General features: G+C 45.0%; 1 protein-coding gene across 1 annotated transcript in view; it reads left to right on the top strand.

Moving 5' to 3' along the window:
* The window catches only part of PRPS2 (phosphoribosyl pyrophosphate synthetase 2), an 82,470-nt gene that overhangs the window by 35,373 nt on the left and 20,708 nt on the right, over positions 1-26,389 (top strand). The window contains exons 3-4 of the mRNA XM_030201594.1: positions 119-217; positions 10,616-10,740. Coding sequence (XP_030057454.1) covers positions 119-217; positions 10,616-10,740 — 224 coding nt within the window. The remainder of the gene's footprint in view (positions 1-118; positions 218-10,615; positions 10,741-26,389) is intronic.

The raw sequence follows: 26,389 nt of genomic DNA, 5'->3' as shown, positions 1-26,389 counted from the left end.
GTCACACAGTTTTATTTGACCATAATCGTGGGATCACAGCCACAAAAAGACTGGGAAGCACTGCATTAAGGACTAGGCAGTGGTTATATTTGCATAACATGTCTTTGTTTTTTCTTAGAGCCGTGCTCCAATTTCTGCAAAACTGGTCGCAAACATGTTATCAGTTGCTGGGGCTGACCACATTATCACCATGGACCTGCATGCTTCCCAAATACAGGTACTTAGTGTGGTGCTCATACCTTCTTGAGTTAAGGTGCTTTAATTTTGACTTCAGCATAATTAGCGTGTGTTCTAAACTGATGTCTAACAAACCATTTGTATTTCTAGTGGATGCTGCAGTTCCTATTATAATTTCTATTGCATTGTATTTCCAAAAATAATCTGGAAACTTAACTTTGAAAGTACAAAGCCCAAGTTTCAAAATTCAGATACAGCAAAGATATAGTAACAGTGGTGATCTCTCCCTATATCCCTCCCAGGGAACTCCAGGTAAGTCATTCTTACATCTCTGCCCGTTCCTTCCATTCTGTTGTGCTGAACTCCTAGAATAAATTTCCTGAGTCGGCACGTCATGCGCCATCTCTAGCCCTGTTCAAATCCAGGCTAAAAGCCCACCTTTTTGAAGGTGCTTTTTAAGTCTTAACTCATTCGCCTGTTTAATACCAATGTTTTTAATCATTCCCATAACAAATTAAACTGCCTAATTTCTTATTTGTTATGTCTTTTTGGATAGGTTGTAAATTCTGTCAAGCAGGGACCATCTCTTGGATGGTTGTGAACAGCACTGCATATGTCTAGTAGTAATAGTAGTGTTTCTACTCTTGCTACCTTTTTTAGACCAATATAAAAATAAATGTGTAGACATGAGCTTTTAAGATCATGAAGGGCTTATCCTTTGTATCAGAGATCCTCTGTGCTTCTTTATGCATTTTACATGAGACAGAAAGGTGAGTTTTTTTGCATATATCTATACAAATAAAAGTATAAAATAAATTATGCAACTACACTAGAACCAAAAAAACAAACACGTGGCCATGTTTCAGCTTCTGCGTGTATCAGGGTGAAAAAACATAAATCAAGATGTCAATCTATGTAAGAAGAAACGGATAATTTCCTTAGCGTCCCCTCTGGACCAGCCCAGAATGACTGATGGGTTGTGCACGCCTACCAGCAGGTGGAGACTGAGAAGACTGATTTTGAGGTAGCCAATAAGATCCATGCTCAACCCCTTGGAAACCTCAGTATTCTCAGTCTCCGGAAGGCAGTAGATGTGGTGAGCCCCTTGGTCTCAAAAGTCATTCTGTATTCTAATTTCTGTTAGCTCAGGTTTATGTACTTATTTCTTTCTCAGTCTAATAAGTTTGAAGCTTTGTTTTATATATTTGTGCGCTGTTTTGGTTATCTGCTGGCAGAGGTTGAGGCCCGCGGGGGTTCTCTAATGCCTCGGGGGTGCTACACTCAGGTGGCCGGGTCTCTCCCCCCTCCTATCCCCGAGCTTTCCCTGTATGCCTGAGGGCTCAGAGTGGACTGTGCTCCGTTGCTGGCCTCAACCCCTTCGAGGGAAGGGAGTTTGCAGAGCTGCGGGGAACAGCTACTATGATATTAAAAAGAAAAATAAACTAAAAGCAGGCAGGTGCAATGGATTTAGCCTGCTGTCATGGCTGTCTCCCTGCAGGGTCTTGGGCTCGAGAGTGTGTTATAGTTCCTCTTCCTCTGTTTTTGTTTGGGTTCAAGCACCAGGTGGTTGTTCTGGACAGGTGTTAGTTCAGTTAAAAAAAAAAAAAAAAAGAACCATTGAGTTCCATTTCAAAAACAAAGAGCGTGGAGGCATGAGGACTTCTCGGTTTAGCGAAGCTGTGCCAGTTTTCAGTATGGCGTTAGCAGCTTTCTACACCGCTTGGGTTTTTTTGGTGTGAAACTCTGCCATTTTGTTTGTAGCTGTGGAGGAGCAGCGCAGACCTTTCTGATAGCGCTCTGCTATTTCTGCAGCCTCTTTGATAGTGCTATGAGGTCTCTGGAGGGGGGAAGATTTCCTCCGCCATTCGCGCTGTTAATTTGAAGGACGAGCTATCACTGCAGAATGAGAGGTTTGAGTATGTGGGGGCAGACTTATCTCTCTTTTTTTTTTTTTTTTTTCCCGGCTGCTTTATGGTGAAGTGAGCTAGAGTGTAGATGTTTTGTGTTTGTCTGGAGTGGGAGGCTCCAGTACTCTGTCCTATGGTTTCCCTTTCCTTGCATGGAAGCGGCCAGAATCTGATACAGTGTAAATAAAACTATCTCTGGTAAGGATTCTTTTCTGCCTACCAGATTCTGTATATTCAGGATGAAATAATTAATTTCTCTAGATTCTGGGTGTGTTGCAAGGACACAATATGCTATTTTTTCTGGCATCTAAAAGGGGCATGGAAACTGTACTTCTCTACAGTTTGTATGGTATACAGATCATATCTAATATTTTTTTCTAGAATTGGAAATCTGCAAGGACATAACCTATTGGTTTTATACTAGTACAGTTTACTTGTTCATGGTGTCTCGTTTGCCTGCTGAAAGCTGACTAATGCAGACACAAGTTAATTTGAATTTCTCTCGTCTCTAATGCCAGGACATGCTCTATTGTTTCTCTACATGGTTCAGGTTTCTTTCCCTTTTGTATTCTCCTGAATTTACACCCTTATTTACTTATTGAGGATCTGTTTTTACAGTCTGTTTTATCTGCTGTGCTATGTTCTCTCTGGTATTCTAGGGTTCTAGACGTGTGCTAGCCCTGATAATCTCTGGGACTGTGATACCTTTCGCCCATCTGTTCTGCTATTTGCTCATGCCTTTCAGGTTTGCAGCCAGTAGCTGCACTGGTACTGCCTGGCGGTTCAGCACATGCTTCTAACCTTGCTCATGCAGGGTTTTTTTTCCAGAGGGCTGTCTGTCTGGTTTGGTATGACTAGTGAGTTGTTCTCTTTTAGTTAGAGCAACTGTTGTTGTGGGTTCATCTCCCAATATTGTATATTATGGTGTGCTCTCTTAGAAGATCCTTACTGTTGGGAGATCTCCTTTCTCTGTTCTGCTACATTAGGTGCTCATCTCGTCTCATTCCTGAGTTAGGTAGTGAAGCACTATGGGATGATTCTCCTATTCTGTCGTGTTCTCTAAAAAAAAAAAAAAAATGACTTTTACACTTTAGAAAAGGCACAATGTATGTCCACCAGAGACTGTGACAGCATGTCAGTTTCTCATATTTTTCTGTTTCTGTGGGTCTATTCTCGGCAGAACCATACAGTATTTCTCCTTTAGTATTTCAGACGTCGAGGAATTTCTGTAATGTTTGTTGTTGTTATGTGTATTTTGCATTGACAGCTTTTTCTATTCAAACGATCCTGCTGAGAACATAGCTTAGTTTGTTTCTCTACATACCTGGTGTATCAGTGGTCTTTCCTCAGCTGTTTGCAAGGAATTTACAACTGTCATTTGAGCCAAAGCATATTTTTTGTGGGCTCGTGGTTTCTCTCCATGCTTCGTATATCAGTATCCTTTTCCCAGGTGTTGGCAACAAGTTATCACATTTTGCTTATATTGCCATTAGTGGATTTTGATTCACTTTCTCTTGCTTGTTTATTATCTTTTCTCCTGGGTGACCTCATTTCTTTCACCATTTGAAGCAGCTAGCTGCCTTGTTCTTCTTCCTCTCTGAGATCCTCGAATTCTAAATTATTCAAAGGCTTGACGATGCCTTTCTCAGCATTCTGCCTGCAGTCCTAACTATCTCCTATGGTGGTTATTGTGTCCCACGTGACTTAGCTTCGCCAAGGGTTGCTATCTTCAACATTTCTCTTACATCCTTACTCTGCTCTTTTTAACTCTGTCTAGCTGAGATCCTACAGTGTGAAAATGGTGCACCGGGACTAACTGTTTCCTCTCTCATTCCCTCAGTCAGACACGTTTTTGGTGCTATTCTTGATCATTTGTCTTTTTTTCTGACTCCTACAAGTTTCCCAGTGGCTTCCTAATGAGTTGGGAACTCCCCAACATAAAATGTTAGGCATTTCTGCAGATTTCCTCTTGTTGTATTTGCAGAGTAGTCAGCTTTTTTTAAATCCTTTTCTATGGAGGCCAGTTGGCTTCCTGTATCTGTTATTTTCCAGGAGTTGGGAGTCTGAGGATGGCTTTGCTCCTGAGATCTCAGCTGTTTTCCCTCCAACAGTTGTCGAGCAGTTGTCGAGATGGAGGAAGTTCCGCCTATCCTTCACACAGTCTTCCTTACCTGGTTATGCTTCCCATCTTGGCTGCTCAGCTTCTCGCTTGACAGTGGGCATTTTCTGGATCTCATTTTTCTCTCTGCTCCAGTCTCTTACCTTGGCTAGGCTGGGATGACTGTTGTGGGTCAGGGTCAAAGTGATTTGCTTGCGACATTGAGTGGCACCATCTCTTTGGGAACTCAGCGCTGTCAGGGGAGGCATCTATGTGTCTGTTCTCCTCTGTCAGAGCGGTGAGATTGGCAGTCTCGATGAGCTGTGAGTCTTCTTGTGAGACAGATTCCTCTAGGTTTTTCTTGAGGGATGATAAGGCACAGTTCCTGCTCTGTTGCTTCTGCTGTATCACACAGATGGCCACTCCCCCTGCAGCCCACAGACATTTAGTTCCCTCCCTTTCCTCCTGCAGCCCCAGCCCAGTGAAGATCACAAGCAGAAGGAAATGAGTGGCTGTGTATGAGGCTTCATCCTCCTTTGCTGCTGCTTCTTTAGTTATAAATGAAAAATTTGTACAGAGGGGGGAAGTGATGCATGCGGTGCGTGAGTGTGTGCTGGAGGTGCCTGGAGGGGAAAGGCACAGTAAAGAGAGAACCTGTTGCTGAGCTGATGGTCCTTGCATTGCTTTGTGTTCTGCCAGCAAAACCTAGACACCAGGTCCTTTTTATGCACTATAGCAATGTAGTGCTTGGGGTTTGTTGAGTCCCAATGTAAAAACATAATGTCTTTTTTTGTTTCAAGAAAATTTTACATATAAACTGCCAGTACTTGCAAGTTAATTCCACTTAGCCATCTCTCTCCTCTTCAATCTGTTCAAAATTCTGCTGCACGACTAATATTCCGCCAGTGTCGTTATTAGCCCTCTCCTCAAGTCACTTCACTGGCTTCCTATCCGTTTCCACATACAGTTCAAACGCCTCTTATTGACCTATAAGTTCATTCACCCTGCAGCTCCACAGTATCTCTCCACTCTCATCTCTCCCTACATTCCTCCCCGGGAACTCCGTTCACTGGGTAAATCTCTCTTACCTGCACCCTTCTCCTCCACTGCTAACTCCAGACTCTGTTCCTTTTATCTTGCTGTACCATATGCCTAGAATAGACTTCCTGAGCCGGTATGTCAAGCTCCATCTCTGGCCGTCTTCAAATCTAAGCTAAAAGCCCACCTTTTTGATGCTGCTTTTAACTCCTAACCCTTATTCATTTGTTCAGAACCCTTATTTTATCATCCTCACTTTAATATTCCCTTATCTCTTGTTTGTCCTGTTTGTCTGTCCTAATTAGATTGTAAGCTTTGTTGAGCAGGGACTGTCTCTTCATGTTCAAGTGTACAGCGCTGTGTATGTCTACTAGCGCTTTAGAAATAAGTAGTAGTAGTAATTCTGTTTCTTCTTCTGTAGATTGGGTTTTATTCTATTGAATTTTAATCTTTGAGTCATTTTACACTTGTTATATTAAAATATAACATTTTATCTTTGTTTTTTAATTAATAAGATTTCTCATGGTTTGCTGTGCTTTCTTGAATTCAGATACTGTCCTCACCTCTATCACCTCCAGTGGAGGCTACACATCCAGCACCCTTCTTGTAAAGAAAAACTTAATCCGCTCCTTTTTGTCACTATCGTATGACCCCTTATTCCAGGACTTCCTTTCAATTGAAGTGTCTTTCAGCTTGGTGGTCAGCACTACTAACTAATTCTGTATTCTTATTGCGGCTGACTTGGTTAAGTGCTGTTCTCGGTGTGGGAGCTCGGGACAGTGTTCAGAGGGCCAGAAATTGCGGGGTTCAGACCTTTTTACCAGGTCCCAGTACAAATGCAATTGAATGGCAGACACCTGTGGTTTTGGTGAACTTGGCAGTTACAGCAGCCATCTGCAGTTTTGGTGGACTTGGCATTTACAGCAGCCATCACAAACTTCAGCACTGCAGCCTGTTAATCTCCCTACCCGCGCAGTGGTTTCTTACTTAAATCCAACATCTTCCTAAAGCATTCCTGCCACTATAGAGCCCATTCAGCATTCTAGTATGGAGTCCTTTTCTCCAGAATTTGTGCTTCTTATTCATATCTTTTAAAGTATGCCTAGCCCGAGACAGAACTTCTCCCTCCTACCCCTATTGTTGGGGAGCATAGTTCCAAAAATCATAAATTGGATATCTTTATTGATGTTGATAGTCTTTCTAGCTTCTGGTCATTGCTCTGATGGGGCCCTTTCAGTTGTTTCTGTCACATAATATGGGAGAAGGTGAACTTACTATATTTGTTTATTCCAGACTTGATATATACTGCCTTTACAAAACCAAGATCAAAGCGGTGAACACAAAATTAATTATAGGAAAGAACACAATCGACCAATGCAAAGTGGCTAGGCTTTTTCTTAAGGAAAGAGTTGCCTGTTTTTATTACCAGGACTTTTGAGTTCATAATATTTCGTCTCCCACTCCTCAGCCTTCCAATTTGGGCCCCTTCTATCACATCAGGTACTAAAACCGCCTAGAATATTTCATGTTCATGAAGCTATGCAAGAGCTTATTTCAGTATAATGGGATGTTCCTGGTGCTATTCATAAGGTTGCAAGGGCTATGGTACATCTTTACCCTATCCTTTCCTCTGAAGTTGACAGGTTTTCCATACCTAAAGTGGATGCTCTGATTACAGCAGTCACAAAGGCTACCATTCCAGTTGAGGGTGGTATGGCCTTAAAGATGTGCATGACCTCTGTTTAAAGGCTTTGTTGAAACACTTTTTTGAAGTTACATCATTAAGTCTTCAGGCTACAGTTTGTGGCTCCTATGCTGCAAGGGCATTCCTTTCATAGGTTCAGCAGCTATCTTCCTTAGACACTGCACCAGAATTTCTTACTTATCTGGAAGCTGGATTATCCTATCTATCTGATGCACTGCACGATCTTCTCCAAGCATCAATGAAGATATGACATTGGCAGCGTCTGCCAGGAGGTGGCTTTGGTTAAGTCATTGGGCAGCTGATGTTGCCTCTGAGTCTCAATTGGCTAAATTACTCTTTAGGGATAATTATTGTTTGGGGAGGACCTTGAAAAGTTAGTGAAAGACCTTGGTGACTCTAAAACTCGGCATCTACCAGAGGATAAACCCAAAATTCCATTAGGTCTTCCAAGTCTTGTTTCAGAGATACAAGACGCTAAAGGCCAGGTAAATTTGTTTTCTCCAATTTCCAGAAATCTCGCTTTCAACAGCATTGGCCTTCCTGTTGAGGAGATGAGAAGAATTCTCCTTCAGATTCAAGACCCCTCTACCTCCTCACATTCTTCACAGTGATGGGGTCGAAGTCCACTCCTCGCCCATAGTAATTGGAGGGCATCGTTCCAGGTTTTACAAGGAGTAGACCAAGATAATGTCAGACCAGTTGCTCTTAGACATAGTAAAGGCTGGTTACAAACTAGAATTTTGTTGTCCCATCATAGATTTATTTTTTTCTTGGAGTCTTCATGCAAAGCCATGATTCAAAGTCAGATTCTCAATCTTCTTTCCCTGATGCAGTCCAGAGCTTAGTACTATGTTAAAGTCTTGGGGACAATGGCAGCCACTTTGGATATGCTTCCATGGGCAGGATTTCACTTGTGTTACTCAGTTATTGCTCTTCCGCTTTGTAAAATTATGAAATTATTCTACCTATGACACTTCAAGCATAAATCTGCTTGATCTGGTGGGTTCATCCCCCAAATCTTCAAGCAGGCATATCTCTAGATTCTCCAAATGAGTGTTTGTCATGACAGATGCCAGTCTATTTGGTTGGGGAGCTCATTGTCTTCTCCAGACAGTTCAGGATCGTTGGTCCGTGACTGAAGATTCCTGGTCATTCAACCATCGAGAACTATATGCAGTAAGGAAAATGTTGCTTTCATTTGCTCCTCTACTTTGGGGGGAGCCTGTTCACATATTCTCAGACAACATGACTGCAGTTTCTGATGTAAACAGGCAAAGGGGAACAAGAAGTATTTACCTGTCCAGAGATGATTTGCATTTTCATTGGGTGGTATCTTACAGCCCACTACTTGCAGTGAGACATATTGTAGGAACATTGAACACACAAGCAGATTTTCTCAGCAGTGTGTCTTTGGAGCCAGGAGAATGGCAGCAGTCATTGACAGCTTTCAGTTTGATCACATCTCAGTGTGGTCTCCCAGCAATAGATCTCATAGCATCCAGGAATAATGTACAGATTTGCTAATTCTTCAGTTAGTGGAAGGAACCAGCATCTCAAGACAGATACATGTCTTCAGATATGACCAACAACAGATCTGTGTGATTTTCCTCCTTGGCTGATGATGGACAGGACACTTCAGCACATAGCTCACCACCTGTGAGTGGAGGAGTGGCCTAGTGGTTAGAGCACCGGTCTTGCAATCCAGAGGTGGCCAGTTCAAATCCCACTGCTGCTCCTTGTGATCTTGGGCAAGTCACTTAACCCTCCATTGCCTCAGGTACAAACTTAGATTGTGAGCCCTCCTGGGACAGAGAAATATCCAGAGTACTTGAATGTAACTCACCTTGAGCTACTACTGAAAAAGGTGTGAGCAAAATCTAAATAAATAAGTAGTTTTAGTGGCATCAGACTGGCCAAGATGCCCGTGGTATGCGGGTGTAGTTCATCTTCAAATTGCTTCTTCATTATGCCTATCCACAAGGTCCAGGTGTGATGGAGGATCCATTCCCCTTTGGTATTATGGCCTGGCTCTTGAGGGGGTTACATTGAAGGAAGAAAAGTTATTCAGATGGTGTTTTCAGCTTCAAGCACACAAATACTCCATCTACAACTTCATATGCAAGGGTTTGGAGATTATTTTGAGTCCTAGTCTAAGGACAGGAATATTTCTTCTTTCAGTGCTTCTTTGCGACAAATCTTTTAGCATTTCTTTAGGGTCGCCTTAAAGTATTGGCTCTTAGTTCTCTCCAAGTTCAAGTAGCAGCACTTGCACGTTACAGAGGACAATTTCAGCGTATATTCCTGGCAGTGCACCCTGATGTGGTATACTTCCTGAAGGGTGTCAATCAATTGTGCCCGCCGCATAGGCATGTCTGTCCTAATTGGAATCTGAATTTGGTTTTATGAGCTCTTTAAAAATCACCTTTTGAGCCTTTTGGGGAAAACTGTTCTTAAAGACCTTACTTTAAAGGCAGAATTCTTAGTAGCTATGTCTTCAGCCAGGAGAGTGTCAGAAATTCAAGTTTTATCTTGTAGAGGTCCTTTTCATTTTTCAGAGGCTGGAGTTACTTATTTGTACTGTTTCTTCCTTTCTTCCTAAGCTTGTCTCTTTTATCTTAACCTGCCACTTTACTGTCTCAACTTTTGGAAAGAAGATTATGGTTCTGAATACGCAACTTCCTGTTTTCAGAAGGGGAGGGCCAGGTCAGAGGGAAAGGGCTGGTGTAGGGTACAGGCCACAGTCAGCCTTTGAGTACGGCTGCTGCAGGGCTGAAGACTTGACTTCATTTGGAAAAGGTACTGTGGGGTGCAGGGAGGTCCAGGAGAGATGCTGGACCTTACGAGGGAGGGGCAGGAATTGATAGAGAACCATGGTCAGATGGGAGGAAGAGACGATGGACTGTGTAGGGGGGGGTGGATTAAGAGAAACACAGGGCCAAGAGAGGAGGGAGCAATGCTGGACTGTGCACAAGATGGGCTAGGGGAAAATAGGGGAGATGGATGGGTGGAGGGAAGGATGGAAAAAGAGAGATGTTGGACTCGTGGTGGGGGGGGGGGGGTTGGAAGAGAGAGAATGGAGCTGGGGGGAAGAAGAGAGAGTTGGACATGGGGGACGGGAGACAGGAACATATTGGGCCTTCAATCAGTGACCTAGCCATTGGGGGGGGGGGGGGGGGGGTGGTCCTTGGAGACCTAGGCCCTCTCCAGAGCTGCAAAACCTCTTCAATGGCTGGTGGAATAGCTGAAGCCCTGCCAGCCAAAGAAATCTGCTGCCTGATACACCCCTTTCGTCCTTGTATCGCCTCAGCAGTGAGGCGCTTGCACTTCCCAAGCATGCTCCACGAGTGCCAACATCATCAGCTAGAAGCACCCCGTTGACTTACTCACTCTGGAGGCAGTACAAGGAGGAAAGGGGTCAGCTTTGGCAGTGGATTTCTTTGACTGACGGGACTTCAGCATCCCCACTAGCACAGGTACAACGCCTAATGTGGTTGGGGGGGGAGGGAGAGGAAAATCATGGGCCCCCTAATAGATTACTGGCTATGCCCCACTTTTAATCTCGCAATTAATTGCGATTGAAAATTTGAATCACAAAGTAGCCCTAATTTATAGTAGTATAGGTAACGTGATGGGAAAACCGTGTTATGCTAAACTATTTTTTTTTTTGCTTTTTATTTTTTTGGTGTGCAGGGATTCTTTGATATTCCAGTGGATAACCTGTATGCAGAGCCTGCAGTGTTGCAGTGGATCAGAGAGAACATTCCTGAATGGAAGAATTGTATTATTGTCTCTCCTGATGCAGGTGGAGCCAAGAGGTATTATCACGTCTTTCCTAATGTTCACTAATCTCTACAGTCTATAGTGGTTCTCAGTCAAAATTGTATCAAGACGTTGGTCCCATTAATTATTTTTGTGTGTAAAACTTCAAGCATGATGTTAAAAAATATATATATACGTTCATTGATATATATTTAATTTCATAGTCCACAGGTTGAGAACTGCAGATCTATGATATTCTCTTAACCACTCCCCACCTCTTCCCCCCCCCCCCCCCCCCCCCCACGCACACACACAAAAAATCTAAAGTTGCTCCCTTTGTTTTGTATTGGGTTTTTGTCTCCATGGCAGTTTAGGGCGAAAGAGAACACAGTGAAGATGACACAAAAATGAAGGTCTTAGACAATGTGTAAAAAGTCCACTTTATTGGATGAGTCCAGAACAATGTGGTAGCTCGAGGTGACTCGACACAGCCGTGTTTCGGCCAACCGGCCTGCCTCAGGAGTCTAGGGCGAAAACCATAGATCAGATTGAGTGAGACAGGGTTTATAGAAATCTAGTAAACTAAAAAGAAAAGAAATGGTGTCATTGAGGCAAAAGTATTCCAGAAATGATTTGCAGTCATTAAAAGCCATAGTAGATTACTCTATTTTTTATTAGCTCTTTATAGCTGAGATGTATGAATTAGTTGAGTTTCTGTAAGAGGGTCTGTGGAAGTCCTGTGTTTTGACTTAAGTGACACTTGATCAAGATAACTACTGGTAGTCATTGCAGCTGTTTCCTCCTAATTTAGTGTACCCAATTTAAGTGCAAGTGCTATCAGCATTTACAGTGTAAGAATGATAGATTCCACTTGTTGATACTGTTTCACTTTCTTAAATGCTGTTAAATGTTTCAATTAGTTCAGATGTTGACAGGATGGCAGCACCAGGCTATTTTAGAACAGTTGGGTCAGGAGTGATGAGTTTCTTGTGGGCTTTTTTATGCAAAAGTATATGATTTTTGTGGATAAGTTGGGAAGTTTGGGAGATGATTCTGTGGGTGCAGGTCTAGATGAATAATCTTTTAAGAGTGAGATTAGGGTAATGTGCAATTAGGTAAAATGTTGCAGGCCATGAAACCAATAACTTGTATGGAGGATCCATGCTCCTATTGGTTATAAAGGGGGCCGTAAATGTGATCTTGCACATACATCATTCTATTTTTCAAATGCCTTCAACACGGGATTTTTCCAGACACCCTGAAAACCACAGTGGTGAAACCTTTATAGAGAGTGACAGTTTTGGCTAATTTTCAGCCAGTTTTGAATATTTACTTATTTTTGAACATTTATACCCCACTTTTTTTTCCACATAAAGCAGACTGAAAGTGGCTTACAATGTACTGATGGATCAATTACATGAATATGTCTTCTTTAGGTAAAATTCTGGGCAAGGTTATATTTCATGGATTTTTTGGACTAGTAAATGGATGTCTAGCTGCTTATCAGTGAGGTTTTTGGAAATTACATGGTGTCTAGATGCTATTTAGATCTGTTTTTGATGTGCTTTCCATATTGACAATGGAGATGGCATGGTTATGGCTCTGTTGGATCTGACTCCAGTAATTGATACTGTAAGTCCTTCCTTGCTGTTAAGAGACTTGGGAGATTTTGAGATGCGGAGTGGTATAGTCCTAGCCAGGGATATCTCAAGCTGCATCAACCAGTACTTCAACTGCCTGCTCCAGTGCCTCACAGGCTATAGCTAGGTTGGGCAAAGGAGTCTGAATTTCCGGGGCAAGATCCAAATTTTGCTCAGATCATTCCTCCAGCCTCATCTTCACTCAGCAAGCCATCCCCAATAGCTGACAAAGGAACAGTGATGCAATACATCAGCTCAGGAGCAGAAAGCAATGCAGGAACTGCCACAGTAGATGCTCCCCCAGTCAAGCCTTCCATTTCTGATTAATGGAAACCAACTGAAAGCACCACTGCTAAAGTCCTCCTGTTTGCCACCATCTTGAATCCCTCAGTTAATATAAGGTCTTTATGGGAGAGGTCTTCCATTGACAAATGTTTCCCTACTGAGCTGTCATTTTGGCTCTTTTTTTCCCCCCTGATGTAGTGACGCGTGCCTTTAATTTTTGGCTTGTTTCTCTGATATAGCACATCTTCACTTTTTTTTGCATTAGGTCATGTACACTGTATTCATAAAGAAACATAATAAACATTTAACCTCCCTTCTTCCCCCCCCCCCCCCCCACCCACCCCCGTACACACACATTTGAAATTTTGATAATTGAAACTCACTGATCATGATCATTCCAACATCAACTTGCCCTGAGCAATCTTATTAAAAAAAAAAAAGAAACATACAGTGGGGGAAATAAGTATTTGATCCCTTGCTGATTTTGTAAGTTTGCCCACTGACAAAGACATGAGCAGCCCATAATTGAAGGGTAGGTTATTGGTAACAGTGAGAGATAGCACATCACAAATTAAATCCGGAAAATCACATTGTGGAAAGTATATGAATTTATTTGCATTCTGCAGAGGGAAATAAGTATTTGATCCCCCACCAACCAGTAAGAGATCTGGCCCCTACAGACCAGGTAGATGCTCCAAATCAACTCGTTACCTGCATGACAGACAGCTGTCGGCAATGGTCACCTGTATGAAAGACACCTGTCCACAGACTCAGTGAATCAGTCAGACTCTAACCTCTACAAAATGGCCAAGAGCAAGGAGCTGTCTAAGGATGTCAGGGACAAGATCATACACCTGCACAAGGCTGGAATGGGCTACAAAACCATCAGTAAGACGCTGGGCGAGAAGGAGACAACTGTTGGTGCCATAGTAAGAAAATGGAAGAAGTACAAAATGACTGTCAATCGACAAAGATCTGGGGCTCCACGCAAAATCTCACCTCGTGGGGTATCCTTGATCATGAGGAAGGTTAGAAATCAGCCTACAACTACAAGGGGGGAACTTGTCAATGATCTCAAGGCAGCTGGGACCACTGTCACCACGAAAACCATTGGTAACACATTACGACATAACGGATTGCAATCCTGCAGTGCCCGCAAGGTCCCCCTGCTCCGGAAGGCACATGTGACGGCCCGTCTGAAGTTTGCCAGTGAACACCTGGATGATGCCGAGAGTGATTGGGAGAAGGTGCTGTGGTCAGATGAGACAAAAATTGAGCTCTTTGGCATGAACTCAACTCGCCGTGTTTGGAGGAAGAGAAATGCTGCCTATGACCCAAACAACACCGTCCCCACTGTCAAGCATGGAGGTGGAAATGTTATGTTTTGGGGGTGTTTCTCTGCTAAGGGCACAGGACTACTTCACCGCATCAATGGGAGAATGGATGGGGCCATGTACCGTACAATTCTGAGTGACAACCTCCTTCCCTCCGCCAGGGCCTTAAAAATGGGTCGTGGCTGGGTCTTCCAGCACGACAATGACCCAAAACATACAGCCAAGGCAACAAAGGAGTGGCTCAGGAAGAAGCACATTAGGGTCATGGAGTGGCCTAGCCAGTCACCAGACCTTAATCCCATTGAAAACTTATGGAGGGAGCTGAAGCTGCGGGTTGCCAAGCGACAGCCCAGAACTCTTAATGATTTAGAGATGATCTGCAAAGAGGAGTGGACCAAAATTCCTCCTGACATGTGTGCAAACCTCATCATCAACTACAGAAGACGTCTGACCGCTGTGCTTGCCAACAAGGGTTTTGCCACCAAGTATTAGGTCTTGTTTGCCAGAGGGATTAAATACTTATTTCCCTCTGCAGAATGCAAATAAATTCATATACTTTCCACAATGTGATTTTCCGGATTTAATTTGTGATGTGCTATCTCTCACTGTTACCAATAACCTACCCTTCAATTATGGGCTGCTCATGTCTTTGTCAGTGGGCAAACTTACAAAATCAGCAAGGGATCAAATACTTATTTCCCCCACTGTATGCATGATTAGACAACATACTTTTAAGCTTTGTAAATACATTTTCAAAAAAGCTATTTATCTAGATTAGGGATGGGCAGCCACAGTCCTTGAGGGCCACAACTTAGGTTTTCGAGATTTCTGCAATGAACATGCATGAGATTGATTTGCATGTACTGCTTCCATTATATGCTAATAGATCTCTTGCATATTCATTGTGAAAATCTGGCTGGTTTGCAGCCCTCGAGGACTCTGGTTGCCCATCCCTGACATAGATAAAGAGCTATTTGAAAAATGCCTAACTTCCCAGTGGTAAAAATACATGCTGATAGTCCTTTGAAATAGTGGGACTGTTAGGGTATATTGCTTTGCTTTACAGCTGCTCTTTATGCTCCTCAAAAACAATGCTCCCCTAAGCAACCACTTAATCTGTCTTAAGTTTGTCTGTTCTGAGAGCAGACTTTCTTGTTACACAATTCATAGATGTGGTGATTGAAATAGCCTTTCTTATTAGGGCAAATAGCTTCTTCAATAGAGGAAACAAAGATGAGGACATATAAACATTCCTACAGGCAAAGGGGCAAGAATTTCATGGTTACCAGCACTGATAATCAGGGCAGGATTTAAATTGTTAAAATCTTTAAAAATTAGCTGGCTGAACAATGAAGAGTAGGCAGGGAAACTGCATTATTACTATTACTAATAATTTCTCTAGCGCTACTAGATGTACGCAGCTCTGTACACATTATATATAGATACTTTCTCTGTCCCTAGGGGGCTCACATTCAAAGTTTTTTTTTGTACCTGGGACAATGGAGGGTTAAGTGAGTTGCCCAAGGTCACAAGGATCTGCAGTGGGAATCGAACCCAGGTTGCCAGAATCAAAGCTTGCAGCACTAGCCATTAGGCTAAGCCTCCTCCTATAATCTGTGTCTGTGTAAAGCAGTAGCATGAGACAGGGACGCTGGTTGATCGACTGGGAGGTGTACTTCCAACAAGAACCTGGAAAAAGACTGAACTGGCAGTTGGGGAGGGAGGGAGGGGAAAGGAGGGTGGCGGTAGCAGGAAAGAGGGTGGCACAAGCCCTGGCTTTCTTTTATTCCTCTAATTTGATCTTCTGTCCTCGGGTCCCAGCAGCATTCAGTAAATACTTTGTTTCTGGTATGCAGCTTTTGTTTTGAAACTTCCCTCATATACTGGAGATGGAAGTATTTACGAAACATGACTTACTGGAATCATGGAGGTGGGGGGGGGAGGGGGGGGGTGGAATAGCTCAGCTTAAACTAGAAGGAAAAAATCTAGGTTTTGGGCTGTCTTTCCTGTTGCCACAAAGGAGAGAGGAGGAAAGGGGAGATCTGAGCATGGTGGATAGGTCATGGGGTGGAGGAGCAAGAGATGAGTGAGAGGAAATAAAGTTGGAGAGGTGGTAAAAGGGAGTAGCCAGAGACCAACTGAGGATAAGAGACAAAGGGACTGGAGAGAGTGACTGACAGGGAAGTGCTGTGGCTGGCGACGGGGTAAGAAAGAGAGAGATCAGAATTGGAGAGGGAGTGAGCACAGTGGGTGGGAGTGGGAAGATGAGAGGGAGCAAATGAAAGACAGAAGGGAATAATAGGCTGGGAAGGTAGTGAGTGTGTGAGATGGGGAAAGCGGAGGTCTATGGAAAGAGTGGGAAGATGGACTGGGAAGGAGATGGAAAGTTGATATGTGACTGGAGGGTGAGGAAGAGAGTACATTTTGAGTGGATAGGCAGAAAAAAGAAATGGAAGAAAGAGCTGAAAGAGAAAGATCAATATCAGAGGAATGGATGAAGATAAGAGGAGAGGAGAAATGGCAAATGGGCAGCTGACCATGGAAAGAATTAGGAGAAAACAGACGAGGAAAGCAGGAGAGAGACTAGGACCAATGTGATTGGAGAAATAAATGCCCAAACAAAGGTAGAAAAAAGTGTTTTGTTTTTGTTTTGAATTAATTGAAGTATATCACCTTTGGAAAACCTACATGTTCTTGATTTCTTGTATTTTGCTTAGTACAAGAGGAAATGTGTTTGTTTCTATTTCTCCAATGTTGCATTGTGTGCAGAGTCTGACTTGGGGTTTTCAGATACAATTTTGTCTGCATATTTCTATTTCTAATTGTTCATACTTTGTTCCTTGTCATCAACAGCAGATGAATCTATTAACTGATGGGTTGTATCCGCCTACCAGCAGGTGGAGATGGAGAACACTGAAGAACCACAGTGACCCTTGGACAGCAAGCCCCATCTGCCTTCAGTATTTCTCTATCTCCCAGCAGGTGTGGATGTAGCTTGATCAGCTCCTGGATTTCTGCCTGGGGTGGCTCCTGTGCTTTGCCAGTTGAGCAGGGGTGTTGTGGCTGTTGGTGCCCACTTTAAAGGCATATAGGTTTGCCCTTTCCCTGCCTTACCCATTCCCCCCTCCTCCTGGAGTCCCTCTGTTGCTGCCTGCCTCCAACTTTCCACACAGTGTTAAAAAAAAAAAAAAAGCGCGCTTTTACTGCGTGGCTGTTCTGAGGCTTTCTCCAGAGATTCTGGTTCAGTGCAGCTTGACTGGAGCTCGTTGACTCAGTCTTCTGAGGCGAGAGTGGTGCCCAGCTCCTCCGGGGAGGTCCCGCGGACAACGTTCCGAACGGGGTAAGTTTTGGTGCGAAGCCGCCATTTTATTGCTATATTTCCATCCAGTCGGGTGATGGCTGCTGAAGGAGTTAAGCGCTGCTCCCGCTGTGGTAAGCGCAGGTCAGCAGCGGGGCTTTGCAGTACGTGCTCCTTAGATGCTCGAGCTAGTACGAGCATGGCGAGTGATGATTCTTCCCGCTTGATGGAGCTGGCAGCGGGCGCATGCCTCAACCCCCGCGGTGGCGGAGGAGTCTGAGTGCAGGGGAACGCCTCGTTTCGAGGCTGCCAGAGGAGCTCCAACCTCTGTTTCACCTAATTCGGGGATGGAGGGCCAGGGTGAGTTTTTCTCCCCTGAGTTTGTGCTACTGATGCATAAGGCCTTCATGCTGAAAAGAGCTCTGCCACAGGTGTCTGACACTGTGTTGCATCCTGGGTTCCCTCCGGGTGTTGATGCCCCGGGGATGGCTTCAGATGTTATTTCTTACCCCGAGCGTTGGAAACACGCTAAACGTAGACGGGTAAATTCCCCATCTGAAAGTGGCGCATATCCTTTGCCTTGCCTTAAGGGCGTCTATTTGCAGTTCCTATGCAGCCCACACTTGTCTTTCCTGGTTACAACAGGCGGTGGATCAGCCCGCGGAGGGTGTGGGGTCCCTCTCTGAGGTTGCCCCGCGGATGGAGTCGGCCCTGTCATTTTTGGCTGACGCCCTTTATGATCTGGTCAGAGCTTCGGCTAAGCAGATGTCTGTGGCGGTTTCTGCCCGCCGCCTTCTTTGGCTGCGGCATTGGGCGGCTGACATGGCCTCTAAGCAAAGGCTGATGAGGTTACCCTTTCGGGACCTCCTGTTATTTGGAGAGGATTTGGAGAAGATTGTTAGACCTAGGGGAGTCTAAGCCCCAGCGGTTACCTGAGGATAGGCCGAGGCCTACTTCCAAGGGTCCTGTGTTTCCCTCCTCTTCCAGACCTCGCTTCTGTGAAGCTCGCAGGTATCGCCTGGGGCACTGTGCTGGGTTTTCTCAACGTGCCCATTTTCAGCAGAGGAACTCTTTTCGCTCAGACAAACTTTCTGCAGCGGCCGGGTCACAGCCAGGAGTTCAGGGGCGTGCTCCACAATGATGGGATGCCGGTCCACTCCTCTATTCCTGCAGTAGGAGGATGTCTTTCCCTCTTTCTCGAGGAGTGGACCAAGATTACTTCGGATCAGTGGGTCCTGGACCTGATCAGAGAAGGTTACCGATTGGAATTTGGTGCCCCGGTGAGAGACGTGTTTTTGGAGTCTCCATGCGTCACTGCCGTCAAACAGGCGGCGGTAGAGAAGACCTTGCAAGTCTTGCTGCACTTCGGAGTGGTGATCCTGGTGCCTCCCGCCAAACGCAGCTATGGTCACTACTCCATTTATTTTGTGGTCCCTCGAAAAGGCGGGTCTTTCAGACCGATCCTCGACTTACGACAAGTCAACGAGGCCTTAAGAGTGAGACACTTCCGCATGGGAACCCTGCGCTCCGTCATTGCGGCAGTTCAGCCAGGAGAGTTTCTTACGTCTCTGGACCTCAAGGAAGCTTACTTGCACATTCCTATTTGGTTCCTCCGGTTTGTGGTGTTGGGCCAGCATTTTCAGTTTCGGGCCTTGCCTTTCGGTCTAGCCACAGCTCCCCGTACCTTTTCCAAGGTAATGGTGGTGGTAGCTGCCTTTCTCAGGCGAGAGGGTATCTTTGTTCACCCTTATCTCGACTGGCTCATCAGAGCGGATTCGGCAGACGAAAGTCGTCTTGCCACAGCCAGAGTGGTGACAGTCCTGCAGACTCTGGGCTGGGTGGTCAATATACCCAAAAGTCACCTGACCCCCCTCTCATTCTCTCGAGTATTTGGGGGTCTGGTTCGACACGGCCTCGGGGTTTGTCTTTCTCCCAGACCACAGGAGGTGCAAGCTTCAGAATCAGGTCCGTCTGCTCCTGCGAATGCCTCGCCCTCGAGCTTGGTACTTTGTTCAGCTGCTGGGGTCGATGATAGCCACCTTGGAGGTGGTTCCCTGGGCGAGAGCGAGTATGACGCCACTACAGATTGCCCTACTCCATCAATGGTCTCCGATTTCCCAGGAATATCAACGCAGACTCACGTGGCTCCCTGCGGCCCGGCACAGTATGGATTGGTGGCTCTCCGACAGGATGCTGCGACGAGGCATGCCGCTCGCACTTCCTTCTTGATGTCTGGTGATGCCAGCCTTTTGGGCTGGGGAGCGCATTGCCAGGGAAGCTATGCTTAGGGTCCGTGGACACCTGTGGAAGCGGGGTGGTCCATCAGTCGCTTGGAACTGAGAGCGATATTCCAGGCTCTTTTGGCCTTCCACAAGACTCTGAAGGGGCTTGCTGTCCGGGTTCTGTGAGAACACGACAGCGGTGGCCTGCATCAATTGTCACAGCGGCAGTCAGTGCAGGGCCCTGGCTGCAGAGGCCGCTCAGATTTGCCACTAGGCCGAGCTCCACCTGCAGCTTCTGTCAGCAGCTCACATAGCAGGTCAGAGCAACGTGCAAGCCAATTTTCTCAGCAGGCTTCAAATTGACCCGGCGGAATGGGAACTGGCAGAAGTGTTTCTTCAGATTTGTGCCAAATGGGGGACTCCCGGAATGGATCTTATGGCGTCAAGTGCAAACGCCAAAGTCTCTCGCTTTTTCAGCAGATGGAGAGATCCTCGCTCGGCGGGGCTGGATGCACTGGCTCAACCCTGGCCCTCGGGCCTCCTACTACTACTACTATTTAACATTTCTAGAGCGCTACAAAGTGTACGCAGCGCTGTACAAACACAGAAGAAAGACAGTCCCTGCTCAAAGAGCTTACAATCTAATAGACAAAAAGTAAAGCATTTAAATTTAAAATATTTAAGCAGTCAAGCACAAGAGAACAGTCACAGAAGGACAGAAGATGTTGAAGGGTGGTCAGTGTGATTAGGTGTAACTCTGGTTGGAGTAGTGGGAGAAGGTGATAGAAGAATAGAAATGGGTGAGGTAAAGTAATGAGTGGGTTGATAGGGAGGTTATATAAGACATGTCACTCTAGGGGTGGGTGGGTAGAGGGGTAGGGTGGGTGGAAGCAGGAGAAGGTATTCTCTGCAGCCTATCTGTGAGATGGAAAATGCTCTCTGAAGCTGCTGCTATAAGTTGTTAGTTTTCTCTCCCTGAAAGAGATCCAAGCCACACCCACGAAGTTCAAACTGTCAGTGGGGAGGGTGAGGGGAGGAAATGGCAGTGCTTGATGAAAAAGAGAGCTCAGTTTGATAGGAGATATACTATAGGATGTCATTCTGAGGCCAGGCTAAGTCTAAAGCAGGAGAAGGTATTCTCTGCAGCCTATCTGTGAGATGGAAAATGCTCTCTGAAGCTGCTGCTATAAGTTGTTAGTTTTCTCTCCCTGAAAGAGATCCAAGCCACACCCACGAAGTTCAAACTGTCAGTGGGGAGGGTGAGGGGAGGAAATGGCAGTGCTTGATGAAAAAGAGAGCTCAGTTTGATAGGAGATATACTATAGGTTGTCATTCTGAGGCCAGGCTAAGTCTAAAGCAGGAGAAGGTATTCTCTGCAGCCTATCTGTGAGATGGAAAATGCTCTCTGAAGCTGCTGCTATAAGTTGTTAGTTTTCTCTCCCTGAAAGAGATCCAAGCCACACACACACACACACACACTATATGTGTTCCCTCCTTGGCCCTTGATAGGGCGAGTCCTGCGGATTCGATTACACTGAGGATTGGTGATTCTCATCGCTCCAGATTGGCCAAGGCATCCGTGGTATGCGGATCTCCGCCGGATGCTGGTGGAGGCTCCACTTCCTTTGCCTCTGGTTCCGAACCTGTTGGTTCAGGGCCCGGTGACTATGAAGGATCCCTGCCAATTTGGTCTTACGACCTGGCTCTTGAGAGGGTACAATTGAGAGAGAAGGGCTACTCTAACAAGGTCATCCACTCTCTTGCAGGCCCGCAAGCGGTCTACTTCCGCAGCCTATGCTCGGATATGGCGTAAGTTTGAGGAGTGGCGTGCTCCGAAAGAGGTCACACCCGCGTGGGCTACAGTCTCGAGGGGCGCTTCGGCTTCGCCCTCCCGTGCGGTTGCCTTGTCCTGCCTGGAACATGGGGCTGGCGTTGAAGGCTCTCCAGCGTTCACCTTTTGAGCCGCTTAAGCGAGCATCAAGGATGTGACTCTCAAGACAGTCTTTTTGGTGGCCATTACATCGGCTAGATGCGTATCTGAGCTTCAGGCACTTTCCTGTCGGGACCCTTTTCTGCAGTTCTCAGAGTCCGGGGTGACGGTACATACAGTGCCTTCCTTTATGCCTAAGGTGGTTTCAGCGTTTCACCTAAACCAGGCCATTTTTCAACCTTCCTTTTCTAGGGAGGACTTTCCGGATTTCTTTGGGCAATTACATTTTTTGGATGTCCGCAGGGCTCTGTTGCAGTATCTACAGATGTCAAATGACTTCAGGACTTCTGATCATCTTTTTGTCTTGTTGACATGTCCTCGACGCAGGTGCCTGGCGTCTAAGGCCACTGTAGCCCATTGGCTCAGAGAAGTCATCTTTTCTGCGTATCTGCTTTCAGGGCAGGCTCCCCCTGCAGCATTTAAAGCACATTCCACGAGAGCGACTTTCTCCTCGTGGGCTGAAACAGGTGTCCTTTCTCTTCAAGAGATCTGTTATGCAGCTACTTGGGCTTCTCAGCTCTCATTTGTACGGCATTACAGGCTGGATGTGGCAGCGAAGCGGAACGCGCATTTTGGAGCGCAGGTACTGGCTCGCAGAGTTGCCTGTTCCCACCCTACGTAGGGAGTGCTTTTGTACATCCCATCAGTTAATGGATTCATCTGCTGTTGATGACAAGGAAGGGAAAATTAGGTTCTTACCTTGGTAATTTTCTTTCCTTTAGTCACAGCAGATGAATCCATGATCCCTCCCTGTCTTTGTGTTTTTGTTCAGTTCTTTCATGCAGATATTGTATCTCATCAGGAGGAGTTGATGAACAGTTCTTACAGTTTCTACATGCAGTTCTATTGCAGGAGGTTGAGTTTGTCCCTCCTTTGTGTGGTTATTGCTCCGGTTCTGGGACATTTGTTCGCTGTGAGGAAAGTTTATGTGATGATACCTTTCTTATTCACTCTGCTTTGGAAATTTCAAATTCTGAAGGCAGATGGGGCTTGCCATCCAAGGGTCACTGTGGTTTTTCAGTGTTCTCTATCTCCACCTGCTGGTAGGCGGATACAACCCATCAATTAATGGATTCATCTGTTGTGACTAAAGGAAAGAAAATTACCAAGGTAAGAACCTAATTTTCCCTTCTGTATTTAGTTAGGTCTGTATGTTTGCATGTACTGCATATTTTTATTTCTAATTGTTCATCCTTTGTTCTGTATTAAGTTAAGGACTATATGTTTGCATGTATGACTGAGCTGCAGTATTTTTCTAACATGTAGTTTGTGTTGAGATCTCTGTTTTCCCATTAATAGGTATATTGGCGTTTTAGGGCAGTGTTTCCCAAGTCCAGTCCTGGAGTACCCTTACCAGTCAAGTTTTCAGGATATCCACAATGAACATGCATGAACTTGATTTGCATACACTGCTTCCTTTATATGCAAATCTTGTGTAGCTTAGTGGTTAGTGCAGTCGACTTTGATCCTGGGGAACTGAGTTTGATTCCCACTGCAGCTCCTTGTGACTCTGGGCAAGTCATTTAACCCTCCATTGCCCCTGGTACAAAATAAGTACCTGAATATATGTAAATCGCTTTGAATGTAGTTGCAAAAACCTCAGAAAGGCGGTATACTAAGTCCCATTTCCCTTTCCCTTTTGTGCATATTAATTGTGGATGTCCTGTAAACCTGACTGGCAAAGGGGTACTCTAGGACTGGACTTGTGGGAAACACTGTTTAGGGCACTGTGTAAGTAGCATTGGTAATTTCGATTATGTCCCAAGGATCAGTCCAGACAAGTGAGTTGTGACCATCCACCAGCAGGTGGAGCACAGGCAGCTCCTTGTGACCCTGGGCAACTCACTTAACCCTTCATTGCCCCATGTAAGCCGCATTGAGCCTGCCATGAGTGGGAAAGCGCGGGGTACAAATGTAACAAAAAAAAAAAAAAGATAGAGAACTCTAATGAGTTGTGCCTGATAAGCTTCTGCGCTTAGCAACCAAGCCAGTATTGTCTATCTCTAGCAGACTGGATAGCAGCTCCTGTGCGCTGTGGTGACTTCTATATGGCCTCCTATCCTGCTTCCAGATTCAGTTGAGTTTGGGGTTGAGAATATCCAGTGCCTCAGGTGTGAACCTAGTGGTCTAGGTCCCTCCCTGCTCCTCCATTTCCACTTTTTACCTCGTTATCTCAGTCTTTCCTTCTTTTTTTTGTCCTGCGTCTATCTTTTAAAAAAAAAAAAATACAGGAACTGTGGTTCTTTTTGAGAGCGCTTATGTTGTGGGAAGACTGTGGGGCTTCAGTGCCTTGGAGGTCATGAGACTGGCTGTTTTCTGTGAGTATATTTTTCTCAATGTCCTTGTTGAGCTGCTGGTCTTGGGGACTTGTGACCAGCTTGTGCCATGGACGCCTCAAGCCAGATGGAGTCTGACTTGTAGGCTTCTCCCTGCGTATACTCAGATGGGGTTGCCCGTACAGACTCCCAGTTGATATGTTCTTATGTCCGATGCCAGCCTCTTCAGATAGGAAGCCCATTTTCTCCACCACTTTGCACAGGGCTGCTGGTTGAGAGTGGAGGCTTCCTGATCCATCAACAGCTTGGAACTTCGAGCTGTCTGGATAGTTCTACTAGCTTTTGCACCTCTTCTTTGTGGGAGGCCGGTGTACATGCTCTCGGACAATGTCACAGCCGTGTCTTACATCAACAGAGAAGGAGGAACAAAGAGTGTAATGGGATGGTCAAAATCATGAGTGAGGCTCTAAGGACTTGAGCCCAGATTCCTTTAGTACTTAGTAATGCCTCTGCCCACTGCTCATAGGCACAGTTGATCATCTCTTTCCTCTGTCGCCTTTCTAGTTCCCTCCTTGATCCCAGCTGAAAGCAGGAAAGGAGAATGGAGTCTGGCATCTCAGGTCAGGTGCTTCTGTAACCTGCTCTTCCTGTTACTGGTGTGTTTTATGATGCATATGTCAAACAGCTGATTTGGGCGGGGATAGCAGATATATGGAGGTACTGGGTTCTCTACACGGTCAGCTATACTCTTCTGCTGTCAGCTGTGATTGGACCACCTCAGGGGATATGGGGGCTGGTGATGTGTGTTAAAGGGACACAAATATAAAATGGATGCTCGGCCACTGCAGGTCTATGGTTTGCCACTGTTGTGAAAGTAGCAGTGTATATCCAGAAAATTTTCATTTCATTTCACTTCCAGGAATGTTCATTTTGTCTTTTTTCCCCCCCCTTTGTGTCATGGGAACAATGATATTAAGTTCATATACGATGGTTCAAGCATGTGTGTGCACTGTTTCAGAAGAGCAGGCACTATTGATGGATTTTTTTAAAAAAACATGAAATTTCATGGGCATTTTTCTGCTCGTTTTCATTTACCAGTGACATAAAACAGCATATGATACATTGATGTTTCCTATGTCGTTTCAATTTAATGCATTTCTCTATGTGAAAGATAAGTACTGAGGAGAGGGAGTAGATAGGTGGACAGATAAGAGGCAAGGTCATTACTGCTCAAAAAAGTACAATCATTGCTAGCTGTATAGTGCAAAAAGTGGATTGAGAGTCTTGGAGAATATTGGTAAGAGAGGGTGGGAGCAACTTTACCTTTCAACCATGGTGGTCTTAGTTATGTTTTTGGGTTGCTGATAGTTCTTGTTGTTTTATACTTGTTCTCTGACTTATTTTCTTTTTCTTTGTGAATACTAGGCTGTGTCTTAGTTACCTCTGCAGCATGGAAGGGGGTTTTTCCTGCTACTTGCTTGCTTTAGCCTTGTTTCTGCATCCTTTCCTTCTTGGGAGCTGCCTGCGATTTCCTTGCCTGTTAATTCCTCATTGTGCCTGCTGGAGATTAGGTGAGAGCTGTGTCTGACATATGTATTTAGGTACAACCTATTTGCTTTGTTCAAATTAGAGTTGCTGGGTAAGAACAGAATTTTCTACCCTTCCACTTTAGCTTCACAGGAAAAGTGGCAGTGAAATAAGACTTTGTTTTTGGAAGGGGGATGTTGAGTCTGTAGTAGATGTCAGCTAAAGGCATAAGTTTCTGCAGTAGTTTCAGCTAAAATGTCTGTCTTTAGTAGTTATTACTGGTCACCAGCACATTGAAGCGCTTAATTATGGAACGCCCAGGTAGAAAGTTACCATGGGCAGAAGTACATGGTTCAAGAAGCATCTGCATGCAGGTGTACATCGCTGCATACGTCTAGTAGCGCTATAGAAATGATGAGTAGTAGTAGTTTTATGGTCTCATGATGCCAAGTAGTTTTTTGTGGGGAGATAACATTGTGTAATTCCACATGTAGGATACTAGCACACAATGGTAATGAGGCTGCTGTTTGTTCCCAGTGCAGAGAAGCAAACAGAAAACTTTTAACACATTCACAATGCCAGAACTTCAGAACTTTAATGCCAGGTCTAAGGAGGTGTAGAAGGGTTTGCAAACTGCCCAACAAGTCCTGGTAGTCTAGTGGAACCCCCCTCCCATGATATTAAAAAAAATCCCTTATTGCCTTATTTGAGAGTCTTACACCTAGAAGTACATTGGAATGCACAACTAGGAATCGGGTGCTGTCATTTTGAATGATGTCAGCGCTGGAGGCAGGAACAATTGGGCATTGCTTCTGCTTCTCATTTTATTGGGTAGCAAAGGTCGGGGGAGGCAGTGGTGTGCTGGTAAATGTTTAACAGGCTCTCTCCCCTGTCCCCCTCTCCACCCCCCCCCCCCCCCCCCCCAAATTGCAGAGCTGGCTTTAGCTGGGGGGGGGAGGGGGGAGGCAATGCATTACTCCAGGAAAAAAAAATTAAATGATCCCAGGTTCCAATCTAATTCGTTTAATGTGCGATAAAATGTCATAAATAAGTAAATAAATATAAACTTTTAATGTTGAGCACCTGATTCTCAAAGTGAACATATTCCAAGCACTATAATGAAAATAAAATGG

The sequence above is a fragment of the Microcaecilia unicolor genome, chromosome 4 (assembly GCF_901765095.1).
Source record: "Microcaecilia unicolor chromosome 4, aMicUni1.1, whole genome shotgun sequence".
NCBI lineage: Eukaryota > Metazoa > Chordata > Amphibia > Gymnophiona > Siphonopidae > Microcaecilia > Microcaecilia unicolor.
This window is presented reverse-complemented; position numbering and strand designations above follow the sequence as displayed.